We start from the raw sequence: 17269 nt of genomic DNA, 5'->3' as shown, positions 1-17269 counted from the left end.
GCACAAAGAAAAGCACTTTCACGGAGTGCACAAAAGCAGAATTAGTGCACCTGATGTAGTCCTTAACTCTAAGCCATGCAGTCCGCGGCGTTGGCATAACCAGTCACAACTTTAGCACAAAGAAGCATGCACGCAGTGCAAAATGTGTACACCTGCAGCACAGGACCATGACGAATGCAGTGCACATAGAGGCAACAAAGTAGTGCACACCCGTATACTAGAAAAAATGCTACGTAAGAGGGAAAACAATAAAGATAAGTGCTACCAATGCAGTGCACAAAAATGTAGCGCAAACATGTGTAGTACGGAATGCGTGCACATGCAGTACAGAACCCTGAACAATGCAGTGCACGAATGGTTTGATAACCTGTGCACGCCCCTACATTCAAAAAAATAGGTAAGATAAAAAATACAAAGAAAAAAATTGACCACCATAGGTGCATCCGGCCCCAGCCAGTCTTGTAGTAGGTCTGCGCCCACCGTAGGCGAGCCGTTCTGAGCCACAATGCATGGGGCCGGGCGCACATGGGCCCACAGGTCTGAGAGCATAGAGGAGCGAGCGCCGTGCTTAAGCGCCCAAATAAGTAACCAGAGGAGTTCGATACGGCTACCTCGCCAGCGCTTATAAACAGGTCACGCGCGCCTTCCGCGGGCGAGGTGGGACTAAACATTAGGCCGGACACAATGCACCGGGAACCAGCCGTGCTCACAGGCTGACCTGGGCCCAATGCGTCTTCACTCCACGAACACAGACCGAACAAGGCCCACTAACAAAAACAATAACTTCAAAAAAATGGGCCCCCCTCCCCAACCCCCTTACCCCTCCCGTACCAGGGACTGCAGTAAGTACAGGCAAAAAAACTGATGCAGTACGCAGCACTAGAAAAATGCAGTGCATTTCGTTACACGAAGCAGTACAGTTTAGCAATCCAGTTCCGGATTACCTACATGAATAAATACACGGTATAGAACACAGCAAAAACTCGTAAAATTGCGGAATACATTGTACTTTATTGCACACGATGAAGTACGCACCTGTAGACAACATGCAGTTCTCCATTGCACACGATGTAGTGCGGGACTCTAACCAATGCAGTTTCATTATCACACCGGATACATATAAACGTGACAAATGCCCGTTCGCACAGATAGTGGTGGTTAAAAAAAATTTACTGATCAAAAATAAAAAAACCACGTTAAAAAAACACCACGTTCGCATACAACCACCCAATCGGAGCGGTTCCATCGCCACAAGCCCATGATCACAGACGCAACACCAACCCATGATCTGCATAAACCGCATCGTCACCGAGATCGTGCAGTTCATCCGATGCGGCCATCCCACACCGCGCCCTCCCCTTAAATTCAGACCCCTGCCACAGGCCTTCTCATCCACAACAACACAAGTATCCATTGCGCTGCCACCAAATCGCTCCATCACATCCATCTCCACGCAAAACACCAAGCCCTACTACCGGCGATGGCGTTCGCCGACGAGTACAAGGACGTGGAGGCCCACGGCAACACCAAGTTGCACGTCATCCACACCAACGACAAGAAGCAGATGGCGATCACCCTCGCGCAGTACGAGCGCCACCTCAGCCTCCAGCGCCACAAGATTGTCGGCATTGATCTCGAGTACAACAACGAGCCTGAAGCGACACAGAAACCTGCCCTCTGCCAACTCTCCATCGGCAAGAACCACCCGGTGCTGCTCTTCCAACTGAGCGCCGCTGAAAGGTGCATCGTCTTTGACAACTTCCTCGACGACCCCAGGCACACCTTTGCAGGCTTCTCCATCGACAGTGACAAAACCAGGCTAGAGCGCGTCAATCTGGAGGTCACCAACTTCGTCGACATCCAGAAGGAGTGGAGGGTGCTCGAGGCAACCAAGGGGTTGGACTCCCTTGGAGACATCTCCGGCATGCTCATCGACGACTACTACAACAACATGAAGAAGAAGATCACTGACGACAAGCACAAGCGCTGGGCCACCCTGCCTCTGTCCATGAGGCACATCAAGTACGCGGCAAAGGACGCCTACGCAGCGTACGAGATATGGAACCGCATCACCCTCACCTAGGACGGGCTCCGCCGTGCAAAGCTGGAGAAGGAGCAGCCCCCCAAGAAGCGCGCCAGGAGCAGCTGGGGATGGGGAGACGCTACCTGGTGAAGAAGAAGATGGTGCCGGCCAAAGAGCCAACAATGCCAGCGTCGTTTTAGAATTATCATCAAATTTGCTTTATGTTGTTTACTTATGTATCGTTAGTTTGCTTGTGATGATTTGCTTTTGCTGAACTTAGTTTGCTTGCCATGCAGAATCGCTTGTAATGATGTGAACTTTGATTATGTTAGATTGCTTTCTATTGAACTTAGTTTGCTGATGATGAACTTGTCGTACAGAATGCCTGTGATAATTTCTTTTCTGTTGTTTGCTTATGAATCATTAGATTCGAGCAGTGCACAAAACGAAAATAAGATGCAGTGTGCAAATAGCACGCATGCAGTGCAAATTGTGTACCAATGCAGTATAGACTCTGTCGAATGAAGTTTACACATACCCAACGAAGCAGTGACCGCCCCTAAATTAAAAAAAAAAGAATACATAAGATTAAAAACACAAAAAAAATGCGACCTGTATATGTAGTGCGGAAATATATGAACCTACAGCACAGAAACATAATCAATGCAGTACGTGTATGTTTACTAAGCAGTGCACTCCCCTACATTGGAAAAAAGATTACATAAGATCAAAAACATGAAAACAAAAAATGAGAATTGTACATGTACTACGGAATGCGTGCGCATGCAGTACAGAACCCTGATCAATGCAATGCACATATAATTTGCTAAGCCGTGCACGCTCCTACATTGAAAAAAATGTATTGCGGAAATATATGAACGTGCAGTACAGGAACATAATCAATGCAGTACAAGTATGTTTACTAAGCAGTGCACTGCACTACATTGGAAAAAAGATTACGTAAGAGCAAAAACATGAAAACAAAAAATGAGAACTGTAAATGTAGTACGGAATGCGTGCACATGCAGTACAGAACAGTGATCAATGCAGTGCAAGGATGGTTCGCTAAGCAGTGCACGCCCCTACGTTCAAAAAAAATACTTAAGGTAAAAGATACAAAGAAAAAAAATTGACCACCACAGGTGCATCCGACCCCAGCCAGTTTCGTAGTAGGTCTGCGCGCACCGTAGGCGAGCCGTTCTGAGCCACAATGCATGGGTCCGGGCGCACATGGGCCCACAGGTCATAGAGCATAGAGCAGCGAGCGACGTGTATAAGCGCCCAAACAAGTAACCAGAGGAGTTCGATACGGCTGCCTCGCCAGCGCTTATAAACAGGTCGGGCGCGCCTTCCGCGGGCGAGGTGGGACTAAACATTAGGCCGCACACAACGCACCAGGAACCAGCCGTGCTCACAGGCCGACTTGGGCCCAATGCGTCTTCACTCCCCGAACACAGGCCCAAGAAGGCCCACTAAGAAAAAACAATAACTTCAAAAGTAAAACATCAAAGAAAAATGAGAAACATTTTTTAAATGAATAACAACAACAAAACAAAATGTGTGTGGGCACTGCCAGAAACTATAGTTTGCTATTAATAAATAAAACGCAGAAAGCCCGAACTAAACGTACAAATGCAGTCCGCGACGCCAAACAATGCAGTTCTCCACATGGAAGCACGAAGTATTCTTTTTTCTGAAATGCAGTTCTCCTTCTACTGCATTGCAGGATGGCTAAAATGAAGAATGCAGCCCTGTTAGTTAAGAAAAGCAGTCCATTATAAAATAAAGAACTGCATGAAAGAACTCCATCAAGAAACTAAATGTGTGTACATCTATATCAATCCTAATCCGATATAATTTAGTGCACGAAGAATAAATTTCACTTCCATGCAGTACACTATGTGGACGTACGCAACTCTGTTCTGATAGCAAAGAAGTGCACTTAATAGGAAAATTCACCGAAAACACAATCATCACATTTTCTGACAGTTGCGTGCATACCTGAACAAGTCACGAAAAAAGAGGACACGACGTTCCGGATTTCCAACGCACTAACAGAGCCTCCTCATAGCAGAACCTCTCTGTAGTTGCCACGTAACTAAAAACAGAGGCCCACCATGCTACCACCCCGCTCCACCTCTCCCACGTCCTGTGAAGGAGAGCAGAGGAGAGAAGAGGGGAAAACACAATTGCTTCGTACCCCAAAAAACCCCATTGCATCTTCTTCTCCACACTTCCTTTCACAAACCTCTTCTCTCCAGAACAAACACGAGAGAGCAGAGGAGAGTCATGGCGGATGCACCTCTTTACAAGCAACGCCGCAGGTACACCAGGGAGCTCCACGACGTTGACCTCCACGGCAACCACAAGCTCCACGTCATTTGCACAAGCAAGGGTGAAGACGTGGATAAGATGCTGTCCACGCTCAGGAGGAAGCTCGGCGGAATGCCCATCAAACTAGTCGGCGTTGATGTCGAGTAGATGCACTACGTGAAGCCACAACGTGCAGCAGTGCTCCAGCTATGCGTAGAAAAAGAATGCCTTGTCTACCACATCTCTGCAGCTAAAGACAAGTCAGAATAACTATCAATCTGTACTATTGATTGTCAACATTGATTTTAAATTTTCTTCACTGCAATCGCCAATATTTAAACTTTGGTTTTCATTTTTGAAAAGCATGGCATATGAATTCATTGACAGTTTTCATCTGGCTCCATGTATGTCACTCATGTGTTCAATTCTTGAATTATATGATCTAGCAATACACGCAGTTTTATTTTGTTTTACCAAATACAAACTATTTGACTGAACAATAGAAGACTGCAACATTACTATACAAAACATGTATGAAATTCAGTTCAAGAATACAATCATGCACAAAACATGCATTGTTTATGCAATATATTATCAGATTTACTAGTTATACTGAACAAAGTATTAGAAACTACTCAACGCAACAGATTCAGATATTCATATTGCAGTTCAGTTTCAGAAAAAACAAAAAACATTGGTACTTCTAAGAAAATAAACTATATACACTCTATACAAACATCTTGCAGGCCAATGGAACTAGACAAATTCCTCATGAATGGTGAGTACACCTTCGTCGGATTCGCCATTGTAGGCGACATAAGCAAGCTGAAGCTATCTGGTTTGGAGATCAACTCCGACAACTACATTGATATTCAGGTGGAATGGAGAGACCCATACAATAAAAAGAAGTTTGACTCTTTGGCTGATGTTGCCGGCAGGATGATAGACATTCACTACCATGACATGAAGAAAAAAATTAACCGCAAGGAGGACCATACTCTGTGGGGATTTTGCCCGCTGCCAGAAAAGCTTATCAAGTATGCAGCAATAGATGCATTCGCAACATATGAGTCATCGAGAATCATCTACGATGTCATCTGACTAGACAGGGAAAAAAGAGACAAAGAAGCAAAGCAGAAGAAGAACAAGGTTGTAATCCAATACAGCAACTAGAAATAATTCAGGGCTATGTTTTAGTTTCACTTTAGTTTAGTCATTGTGTTGTTCTTTGTTTCATGCATGCAAGCTTTTGATTATGTCCATTGCTTCATATCGAACATTTCTTTTGTAAAAACAATGTCGTTTTAGAATTATCATTAAATTTTATTTCTGTTGTTTGCTTATGTATCACAGTTTGCTTCTGATCAATTGCTTTCGCTGAAATTAGTTTGTGTTAGAACAAGTATCCAGAACACTTCGAAAAATTTAATGTGTGATACCAAAACATACTATTCACATACAAAACATATTCAAAAACAACGTTAAAAAATTAAGTAATCTGACTACAACTCATACCTAAAAAAGAAGGATTAATGCTATTCACAATGCTAAAAATAAACATTACACATTTGTACACATGCAGTCCACAAAAAGTAATTATAGAAAAAGAACATTAATTTAATATTTACGAAGAAACGTGAATACAGTTCACATAAAAAAATATAAGGCAGTTCACAGAGTGTATACATGAAGTGAAGTACATGCATAAATGCAGAACGAAGGGGCTGCAGCAACTTTCGTTCAGTGCACAACATACAGACTTGGTACGCGCAGTGCAGTACTCAACGTTGGTGCAAGTAGTACAAATGACATCATTTGTACTACCACGAAATATATATACCAAAAGAAAAAAGTGCTTCAGATAAGCAAAAAAATTGACCACCCAGCTACAACCAGGCCCCAGCCAGTCCCGTAATAGGTCTCTAAAAAATGTGTGCAGTTCTCCAAAGTCTTACAAGGAAGTTCACTATATATGTGCATGAAGTGCGGTACATGCTCAAAATGAACCACAAGAGAAGCACTTTTGCGCAGTGCACAACACAGAATTAGTGCACCTGATGCAGTACTTAAATGTATGTCATGCAGTCCGCAGCATTGGCATAATCAGTCACAACTTTGGAACAAAGAAGGATGCATGTAGTGCAAAAATGTGTACACCTGCAGCACAGGACTATGACGAATGCAGTGCACATAGAGGCAACAAAGTAGTGTACACCCGTACACTAGAAAAAAGATACATAAGAGGGAAAAACAATAAAGAAAGATGCTACCCATGCAGTGCACAAAAATGTAGCGCAAACATGTGTAGTACGGAATGCGTGCACATGAAGTACAGAAGCCTGATCAATGCACTGCAAGGATGTTTTGCTAAGCAGTGCACGCCCCCGCATTGAAAAAAAAAATACTTAAGATAGAAAATACATAGAAAAAAAATTGACCACCACAAGTGCATCCGGCCCAGCCAGTCTCGTAGTAGGTCTGCGCCCACCGTAGGCGGGCCGTTCTGAGCCACAATGCATGGGGCCGGACGCACATGGGCCCACAGGACATAGAGCATAGAGAAGCGAGCACCGTGTATAAGAACCAAAATAAGTAACTAGAGGAGTTCGATACGGCTGCCTCGCCAGCGCTTATAAACAGGTCGGGCGCCTTCCGCGGGCAAGGTGGGACTAAACATTAGGCCGCACACAACGCACCGGGAACCAGCCGTGCTCACAGGCCGACTTGGGCCCAATGCGTCTTTACTCCCCGAACACAGGCCCAACAAATTCTCACAGCCCAAAAACAAACAAAGCCAAACGAAGCACAACTAGCAAGTTACTCCAGTACCCCCTGACCTTAAAAAAATGCAGCCCGCTGTGCAGTATGGTATGGGATGGAAGATGTGTTGTCAATAAAGCATTGCAGTTCGCTTAGACGAATATTTTTTCCAGCCAATCAAAAACACTACCACGGCGAATCTTTTCACTTGGCTACAACGGCAGAATCCCACGTCAGATCCTGGCTTGGTTGACAGCTGCACGGGGTGTGACGGACTCGCCTGCGCATGGTAGATAGGGAGGCGACGGGGTGTGACGGACTCGCCTGCGCATGGTAGATAGGGAGGCGACGGTGTGTGACGGACTCGCCTGCGCATGCGGCGCCGCGGCACGCCGCGTCGCCGCCTGCTCCGGCTCGTTCCAGGCTCGGCCTCGCAGGGGAGGTGGGGAGGGGGTCACGACCCCCCTCCCACCCCTGCTCGGCCTCGCGCTATCGCACGCAATGCGCTAGGTTGACAGGCGTAGTACGGAGATTCTGTTTTTCCAATAATAGGACGCACGCAACCCCAGAGCCACACCCCTAAGATAGAAAGGGAGGCGACGGGGTGTGACGGACTCGCCTGCGCATGCAGTGCCGCGGCACACCGCGTCACCGCCTGCTCTGGCTCGTTCCAGGCTCGGCCTCGCGGGGGGGGGGGGGAAGGGGGGTCACGACCCCCCTCCAATCCCCCTACTCGGCCTCGCGCTAACGCATGCAGTGCGCTTGGTTGACAGGCGCAGTGCGGACATTCTGTTTTTCCAACAATAGGACGCACGCAACCCCAGAGCCACACCCCTAAGATAGACAAGGAGGCGAAGAGGTGTGCGGACTCGCCTGCGCATGCGGCGCCGCGGCACGCCGCGTCACCGCCTGCTCCGGCTCGTTCCAGGCTCGGCCTCGCAGGGGGCGGGGTGCGAGGGGGGGGGGTCACGACCCCCCTCCCACCCCCCTGGTCGGCCTCGCGCTAACGCATGCAGTGCGCTTGGTTGACAGGCGCCGTGCCGACATTCTGTTTTCCAACAATAGGACGCACGCAACCCCAGAGCCACACCCCTAAGATAGACAGGGAGGCGACGGGGTGTGACGGACTCGCCTGCGCATGTGGTGCCGCGGAACGCCGCCTGCTCTGGCTCGGCCTCGCAGGGTGGGTGGGGAGGGGTGATAACCCCCCTCCCACGCCCCTGCTCGGCCTCGCGCTAACGCACGCAGTGCGCTTGGTTCATAGGCGCAGTGCGGACATTCTGTTTTCCAACAATAGGACACACGCAACCCTAGAGCCACACCCCTAAGATAGACAGGGAGGCGACGGGGTGTGACAGACTCGCCTGTGCATGCGGCGCCGTGGCACGCTGCGTCGCCGCCTGCTCTGGCTCGTTCCAGGCTCGGCCTCGCAGGGCGGGTGGGGAGGGGGGTCACGACCCCCCTCCCACCCCCCTGCTCAGCCTCACGCTAACGCACGTAGTGCGCTTGGTTGACAGGCGCAGTGCAGACATTCTGTTTTTCCAAGAATAGGACGCACGCAACCCTAGAGCCACACCCCAAAGATAGACAGGGAGGCGACGGGGTGTGACGGACTCGCGTGCGCACGCGGCGCCGCGGCACGCCGCGTCGCCGCCTGCTCCGGCTCGTACCTGGCACGACCCCCCTCACACCCCCTGCTCGGCCTCGCGCTAACGCACGTAGTGCACTTGGTTGACAGGCGCAGTGCAGACATTCTGTTTTTCAACAATAGGACGCACGCAACCCCAGAGCCACACCCCTAAGATAGACAGGGAGGCGACGGGGTGTGATGGACTCGCCTGCGCATGTGGCGACGGGGTGTGATGGTCTCGCCTGCGCATGCTCATTCCAGGCTCGGCCTCACAGGAGGGTTGGGAGGGGGGTCACGACCCCCCACCCCCTGCTCGGCCTCGCGCTAACGCACGCAGTGCGCTTGGTTGACAGGCGCAGTGCGGACATTCTGTTTTTCCAACAATAGGACGCACGCAACCCCAGAGCCACACCCCTAAGATAGACAGGGAGACGACGGGGTGTGATGGACTCGCCTGCGCATGCGGTGCCACGACACGGCACGTCCCCACCGGCTCCAGCTTGTTCAAGGCTCGGCCTCGCAGGGTGGGTGGGGAGGGGTGTCACAGCCCCAGATCAGCCCTTGCTTGATTTTTCTTGCCTCCATGCATCATGTTTAAATTCAAATGAAATTTGAATTGAGGAATTTTCAAAGCCTCAGAAACCTTTTAAAAATGATCAACATTAAAATCTTCTCAAAGAAGCCTAAGAAAATGTTCTTGTTAAACCTTGAAAAATATTGGCAAGAATAAAATTCAAACCAATATTTTTGGAAGGTTTAACATATTTATTTTGGGCCTTTGAATTAATCCAATAAATATTTGAATTGGATCTATATTTGTTATATAATATATATATGTTCAATAATTCTGGAAATTGTTGTGTAGCTTTGGATAAGTCCATCTAGGTTACACAATTATTTTCATGAATTTTGAAAATGGTTTGGTCTTTGAACTGAATCAAAAAAAAATGCAAAGAAGTAGAAAACAAAAACAGAAAACTGAGAGAGAGAGAAACTCACCTGGCAACCCACCTGGCAGGCCCACTGGCGGCCCAGCCTACTGGCCTGAAGCGGTTGTCTTCAACCTCTGCCAGTAGGCAGAGGCGTGTCGACAACGCGCGCGCCCGAGCACCACCTCCTGCTTACCTGCTCGCCGCTGGAGGCGCCCGAGGGTGCCACGCACTCCCCTCGACACCCCTGCTTCTTTCCCCACTCTCTGGTTCCTCCCTCTCCCCCCAGCGCTCGCGGCCGCAGCCACCCGAGCGCGTCCGTCACCACCGTCCAAAGCCACCGCGGCCACAGCCACCTCCTTGCCTCACCGAGCTGTCCATGAGGTCCGCCGCGACGCCCTCTTCCTCATCGCCGACTCACGCGACGCCGGAAGCCCCGCATCGTTGCCCTCGACCTCGCCTTGGAGCTTCGGCCGCCGGAGATCGTCGTTGTCGATTCCCCGCCCCGAACGCGTCCCCGAGCCCACTGACCACACTACCGACATCACCGTGAGCCCCTGAGCTTTTCCCCTCACCTTCCCCTCTCGCTAGCTTCCTCTAGCCGCCGCCCCACGAGCTCCCGAGGCCGTCGTCCGCCATGGCCGACCTCCTGCTCACCTCTGAGCTTACCACGCCCATCTGTGCTGCCCCACCGTGCTCCTAGGGCCCCCTAGATGCGGCCTAGCTACCTGGTTCCCTCGAGGGCGAGCCGTGCCCTGCGCTCGTGCACCACCGAGCTCCGGCCACCGCACTTGTCGCCATTGCCATCGCTACGGGCCGCCCTAGCCACTGCTGCTTGCACTGCTCGATGCGGACAAGCACGAGCAACGCGTAGATGCCCTCCGCCGCGCTTTAGGCCGCCGGAGGAGGAATTCCGGTGAGCCTCCGCCGTGCGTGCTGTCGCCGCCGGCTAAACTCCGGCCTAACCACAAGTTGACTAGACTAATGACCTTGCTAATCTAATCCTAGCCACTGCCATGTGGGGCCAGCCCCTGTTAAAAGTTAGTTTAGTTTAAACCTAAACCTAATTAGGCACTGAGAGACTGACACGCGGGACCCACTGGTCAGGTTTGACCTGGACTAGCCGCTATTGACTTGCTGACGTCATCCTGACGTAGTGCTGACGCAGTAATTTAATTACTGGAATTATGTTTATATAGGAAATTCCAGAAAATACCCTAAACTTCTAAAAATCATAGAAAATAATCTGTAACTCCAAATGAAATAAATTATATATGAGAAATGATCAGAAAAATCCAATCTATCCATCTGTACTGGTTTCATGCATGTTAAAGCAACTTAACCCTGCTGTTTATATCAAAACATGATAAAGCACTATATAAATTCATAAGATGAGTTTGGGGACGAATCTTTGGTTCAAAATGGCTCAAACCCATTTGGTTGTAGTTGCATTAGCCCAACACACTCATTTTGCTATGTCATGATCATGCATCATATTGTGCATTGCATTGATTGTGTTTCCTTCTCTGTTGCCGGTAATTGTCCCCTCTCGATAGCTGTGATTCCGACGTTGTGATCGTTGACACTAATGAAGACTCAATGCTATCTTCAGAAGTGCCAGGCAAGCAAAACCCCCCTTGTTCATTCCGATACAATCCCACTCTCTCGGTCCTACTCTCTTTTATTGCATTAGGACAACAATGATTCATCTGTTTCATGCTGCGGTAGTTGAACCCCTTTCCTCTGCATGACCTGTCATTGCCACAGTAAATAGATGAAACCCACTAGCATGAGTAGGAGTCGTTTGAGCCCTGATGTGCCTACTCATCCATGCTTGTTTGTCATGCCTGCTATTGCTTAGAGTTGTGTCAGGTCTGATTCATCAGGAATGAATTGGAAAGTTGTGAACATGTCCTACTGTGTGAGAGCTAAGTGTGTGAACACGATTTGGTAAAGGTAGCGGTGAGAGGCCATGTAGGAGTACATGGTGGGTTGTCTCATTGCAGCCGCCCTCAGGAACTGAGTTCTGTGTTTGTGATCCATGAACAGTTACTACCACACATTGGAATGCTTAAGTGCCCCTCTCGACTTATTAATCAACTTGATCTCTGTCCAGGAGTTGCAACTAGTTTCTGGTGTTTGTAGGTAGTGTTAGTAGTCTACCAAGTGGCACCCGGTACAGGTGGGCTTGGGACAGACTAGGCACACGTGGCCTGGTGTACCGAGTGGCACCCGGATGGTGGGCTCGGGAACCCTGCACACATCGTTTGGGGCTGTGAGCAACACCCCGGCCGGATCTCCTTGCGGATGGAACCCGAATAGGCGATAAACCTGGACGAGAGACTTGTGTGGTTAGTCAGGTCGTGGCCGACTCCCTCGCCAGGCTTCCGCTTGAAGGCTGCCGAGGTACACGATGTGTACATGGTGGTAAGTGGCGAGAGCGTGTGTGACGAAGTACACCCCTGTAGGGTTAATATGATCTATTCGAATAGCCGTGTCCGCGGTAAAGGACTTCTGGGTTGCCTGTACAGTTCATAGACAAGTGAAAGTGGATACTCTAAAATGCGCAAGATATGCATGAGTGCTATGGATGGCGTTCTCGTAGGGAGACGGGAGCGGATCCATAGTGGTGTATTGATATGGTGAATATGTGGACTCGTGTGCGCCACCTCAAAAGAGTTGCTTGCAGTCGTAGTTTAGGATAGCCACCGAGTCAAAGCTGGCTTGCTGCAGTTAAACCCACCACCCCCCCTTGTTGATACCGATGCATATGTAGATAGTTCTGATGTAAGTCTTGCTGGGTACATTTGTACTCACGTTTGCCTATTTTATGTTTTGCAGAGAGACGTCAGTCTCGCTAGTAGTTCCGTGTGGACTTCGACGTTTAGCTTGATACCTCAGCTACGATCTTGTGCCCTCGGCAGGATCTGGTAGATAGTCAGGCTTCTCAGCCTTTTTCATTTGTAGTTGTCTGTACTCAGACAAGTTAACCTTCCGCATGTGCTTGTTGCTTGTATGCTCTGAATGTTGGGTCATGAGACCCATGTTTGTAATATCTCGCTCCTCGGAGCCTAATGAATAAATACTCCAAGTCGTAGAGTCTTGTTGTGATGCCATGTTGTATTTGCACATATCGAGCATATTGTGTGTATGATTGAAATGCTTGGTATGTGTGGGATCCGACAACCTAGTTGTTTATCCTTGGTAGCCTCTCTTATGGCGAAATGTAGTCTTGTGCTTCCATGAGCCATAGTAGTCCACTACAGCCCGGTTTACCGGAGTCCTGCTAGCCCAACACTACTGCTCCGGAACACTGGACTGGCCGGCATGTGATTCACTTCGTTCATGTGTCTGTCCCTTCGGGGAAATGTCACGCGGTGACATCCGAAGTCCTGCCTAGCCTGCTACAGCCCGGTTCACCGGAGTCCTGTTAGCCCGGTGCTACAGCCCGGGCTCGCACACTGCTGACCGACATGCTCGATGTTGATTCATGTATGCCTGTCCCCGTAAGTTAGTGCCACTTTGGGTTCACGACTAGTCATGTCGGCCCGGGTTCTCTGTCATATGGATGCTAGCGACACTATCATATACGTGAGCCAAAAGACACAAACGGTCCCGGGCCATGGTAAGGCGACACCCGTGGGAATACCGTGCGTGAGGCCGCAAAGTGATATGAGGTGTTACCGGCTAGATCAATGTGACTTGGAATCGGGGTCCTGACAGCTTTGGTATTAGAGCCTGACTGCCTGTAGGATTACCAAGCCAAACTGGTCGAAGTCGAGTCTAGAAGTGCTTTAGTTATATAAGGGAATTGATTGTGGAAGGGAACGTAAGGCTCTTTTTACTCCTTTACCTTATGCCCTTCTAATCTGAGTCACCCTCTTCTCTTCTACGGGGATTAAGAACCAGGCTTCTCATCTTTCTATCAGGATCACGTGTTGCTAAACCGTAGACTCGTAGGATTGATAGTTTCAAGTCTCAGCTCAGTTTCTACTACTTCCGTATGTTCATAGCTGGCCTCAGAACCTTGATATTGTGATGTTGAGTGGTCATGCCACTATTTTGCAGGATGTCTCAAGTATTTTTGAGCATTTACAGCCGTTATGCTATCCGAGTCATCCCAGGCTTCTAAATAATCTGATGCATTTGCAAATCCCTTCGTTCCGTTCTCGATGTTCCTTTGGGCCAGATTAACCACACTAATCGTTGAGTTGAGGTACTCCGTTACCTCGTGATATATGTTGGAGCTATTATTATGACCCCAGTCGTCTTAGAGAACCACTTAGTAATCTAGCAATGCTTTGCATTCCCAGTGTGCGGATTCTGGCCATTATTCTCGAAAGCATCCCGTGATGCCATTTAGTTAGTAGGCATTCTATTTCTAGGTTCTTGAACCCAAGATTCACTCTACTTAATTCGTGTAGCTAGTGTTTGCTCGTTCCTTTAGGATATTAGTAACCTTGCGACAGTCCTCGAGGTCCGTGGTATTTCCTTCTTCCAAATACCATGAACCATTATGGCAGAAGTTCTTTTAACCAAAAGATCACAATAAGAGTGCTCTTGATGAGTCCTCCATTCTGAATTGTGAATCTGCCAGTCCTACCTTTCTGCATGGGTTATCCGGAAGAAATATGTTGAATTTGTTCGACATACTAATCCATGCATCCACAACTCAGAAAAACATATGTTCCTTTGGGTTGTCCCTCTTTAGTTATTTTCTGGCCCTCGTCTATCAATTGATAGTCAGGAGTAATTCTGCATTTGTGTTATCAATGCCTATTATTCTTATGGTCCGTCAAGCCATTCTATTCCGGAATGACTAGGAGAAACAAACTCCGGTACCTCATCCATATCTAGGATTGGGTCAAAGCAATTGTATTCCGCAGACCAAAATGCCAATCCAGCTTTTGCTCTGCTCTACCTTGGAGCGTTACCATCTTTATGTCAAGAGTGTCATGAGAATTGCAGCACCTCTTATGAATTCTTGACGCAGTGAGACTTCTCACCATCATTATTCATTCCTCGGTCCCGTGTTGTCACAACCGGAAGGCCGACAAGTGAACCATGATGTGTGAAATCAATACTCCTAGCAACCATGTTGCTTGGTAGTTAATGGACAACACTCTCATTCTTAGTATGCTGGTTATTAAATCATCATCCTAAGATTGATCGTGCTACCTAGTCCTTATTTCTGGTGCACTCTTCGATCAATGAGTTAGGATTTCGTCAAACCCTTACTCTCTTGGTCATATCGTCTTGCCCTGAAAAGCAAGATTGTTCTCGAGCTTAGCAACATATCGGTGGTATGTGATTTTCCGAATATCTTCTCGGAAGTATCACCAGGTCGTCACCTGCACTACTAGGAAAAGGGCTATAGATGATATGGCCACTAATGGCGCACCAGACATGTGGTGCGCCATTACTATATACTAATGGCGCACCATGTGTTGGTGCGCCATTAGTGTGAAAATACTAATGGCGCACCACATCCACGGTGCGCCATTAGTAAATTTTTTTTTAATTTTTTCAAAACTACTAATGACGCACCGTGGGATGGTGCGCCATTAGTAGTTCAACTAGTAATGGCGCACCATCCCACAATGCGCCATTAGTGATTATGTTTCAAATTTTTTTTTCAATTTTTTTATTTTTATTTTTTAAACTACTAATGGCGCACCGTGGGACGGTGCGCCATTACTAGTTCAACTACTAATGAAGCACCACACCCACGGTGCGCCATTACTAGTTGAACTACTAATGGCGCACCACTCACAGGTGCGCCATTAGTAATTTTGTTACAAATTTTATTTCAATTTTTTTTATTTTTTTTGAAAAAGTACTAATGGCGCATGGTTGGGGTGGTGTGCCATTACCTCTCCTCCACTTCATCTCCTTCTCCCTCCTCTCCGGTGAGCTCCTCCTCCCTCCTCTCTGGTGAGCTCCTCCTCCCTCCTCTCCAGTGAGCTCCTCCTCCCTCCTCTCCGGTGAGCTCCTCCTCCCTCCTCTCCGGTGAGCTCCTCCTCCCTCCTCTCCGGTGAGCTCCTCCTCCCTCCTCTCCGGTGAGCTCCTACTCCCTCCTCTCCGGTGAGCTCCTCCTCCCTCCTCTTCGGTGAGCTACCCTCATGGTTTCTCCTTCCTCCTCTCCGATGCTCCGGTGAACTCCTCTCCGGCGACCTCCTCCTCCTCTCCCGCGATGTAGGCGAGCACCTCTCCGGCGACCTCCTCCTCCTCCTCTCTGGCGAACTCCTCTCCGGCAAAAGAACACGGCAAAAGAACGTACAAGATCCAAAAACAGGAACAAAATTTGAAATAATATCATGCAAAAAAACGAGCCAAAAAAACGAGCAAAAAATGGGCAAAAAAATCGCAATCCAGATCCAAATTCAAAATTCAAAAATAGCAATGGCGCACGGTGGGGGTTAGATGGTGCGCCACTACTATTTTCCCGCCTTCAAAATTCAAAAATACTAATGGCGCACCGTGGCCTATACTAATGGCGCACCAGTGGCCTATACTAATGGTGCACCATGGCATATACTAATGGCGCACCAGTGGTGCGCCATTAGTATACTGGCGCACCACTGGTGCGCCATTAGTAGAAAATACTAGTGGCGTGATGCTAGTGGCGCACCAGTGGTGCGCCATTAGTAGGCAAAACTGGTGCGCCACTAGTAAGCCTTTTTCTAGTAGTGCTGACCGCTATGTTGAGTTCGTGATCATGTTGGTATTCTTGTAAACCACCCATTCTCCAAGAATCCGTGTTGGATGCCCTGAGCTAGTTGGTTAAGCTAAACAATCACTTGGAGAGTTGGAAGATAAAAGCTTGTCTAACTTAGTTCATTTCCAAAGGGATATCCTTGTGTGTGTGTGTGTGTGTGTGTCGAAGAAAGGTGATATCTTCATCGATTGGTCCTTGTGATCAGTTGTTGGGTGTATCATCTTGTCAAAACTTGGATTTGAACATGGGCTATCGTCAAATCAAATCAGAACCAACGATGTTCATAATGTTGTCTTACTCGTGGTTGATCTCTCGAGCATACACCATTACATCTTTTGGTCTGACCAGTGCTATCACCGTGTTCACATGATGGTGGGAGTCCAGTGATATGGAAATTCTGATGAGTTGCTATTGAGCCCATCAACAGCATCTTGTCTCCTCCTTAATTCATGTTGAACATGAAGCTAGTGTTGGAAACTTTTGTAAGCATTATCTTCATGTCCCGTTTATGAAATACATGTTTGGTGTAAGTAGTGACTTCCTCGAATTCATGTGCATTTGGTGCAAGTTGCCGCCGTGAGTTCGAGAAAGATTGTTTTTGTTTCCTCTGGTACCATCCCAAGTCAGTTATGCATGTGCGAATGTATTCTATGGTTTGGTAGATTAATTACCTCCACTCCATATGTATTCCCTAGCACACCAAGCCACTGACTGATTTGTTCCAGGAGAAGAAGTTCCTTCCTAAGAGCAAGACTTATGTTAGGAATTCGATATCCTCGATGATGGTTCCTTACCAGAACTCGGTAGTGTTGTATTATAAGACTACTACGTGGCCATGCTTGTCCAGGACAGCGTGTTCACAGGTTGTAGCAGAACCAGCTCGTTTTGGAGTTTGC

The 17269-nt window shown here is 48.2% G+C and overlaps 2 protein-coding genes across 2 annotated transcripts; both read left to right on the top strand.

The window, feature by feature from the left end:
* Positions 1-1480: 1480 nt before the first annotated feature.
* On the top strand, positions 1481-2083 carry LOC141026957 (uncharacterized). The gene has a single exon (XM_073503853.1). It carries the CDS (start codon positions 1481-1483, stop codon positions 2081-2083), a length of 603 nt encoding a protein of 200 aa, XP_073359954.1.
* Positions 2084-4312: 2229 nt separating this feature from the next.
* Positions 4313-5437, top strand: LOC141026956 (uncharacterized). Its single transcript, XM_073503852.1, has 2 exons — positions 4313-4500; positions 5083-5437. Exons 1-2 carry the CDS (start codon positions 4313-4315, stop codon positions 5435-5437), a joined length of 543 nt encoding a protein of 180 aa, XP_073359953.1.
* Positions 5438-17269: the final 11832 nt, after the last annotated feature.

The sequence above is a fragment of the Aegilops tauschii genome, chromosome 7, assembly GCF_002575655.3.
Source record: "Aegilops tauschii subsp. strangulata cultivar AL8/78 chromosome 7, Aet v6.0, whole genome shotgun sequence".
NCBI lineage: Eukaryota > Viridiplantae > Streptophyta > Magnoliopsida > Poales > Poaceae > Aegilops > Aegilops tauschii.
The sequence above is the reverse complement of the archived record's forward strand: the minus strand, read 5'-3'. Positions and strand labels throughout refer to the sequence as shown.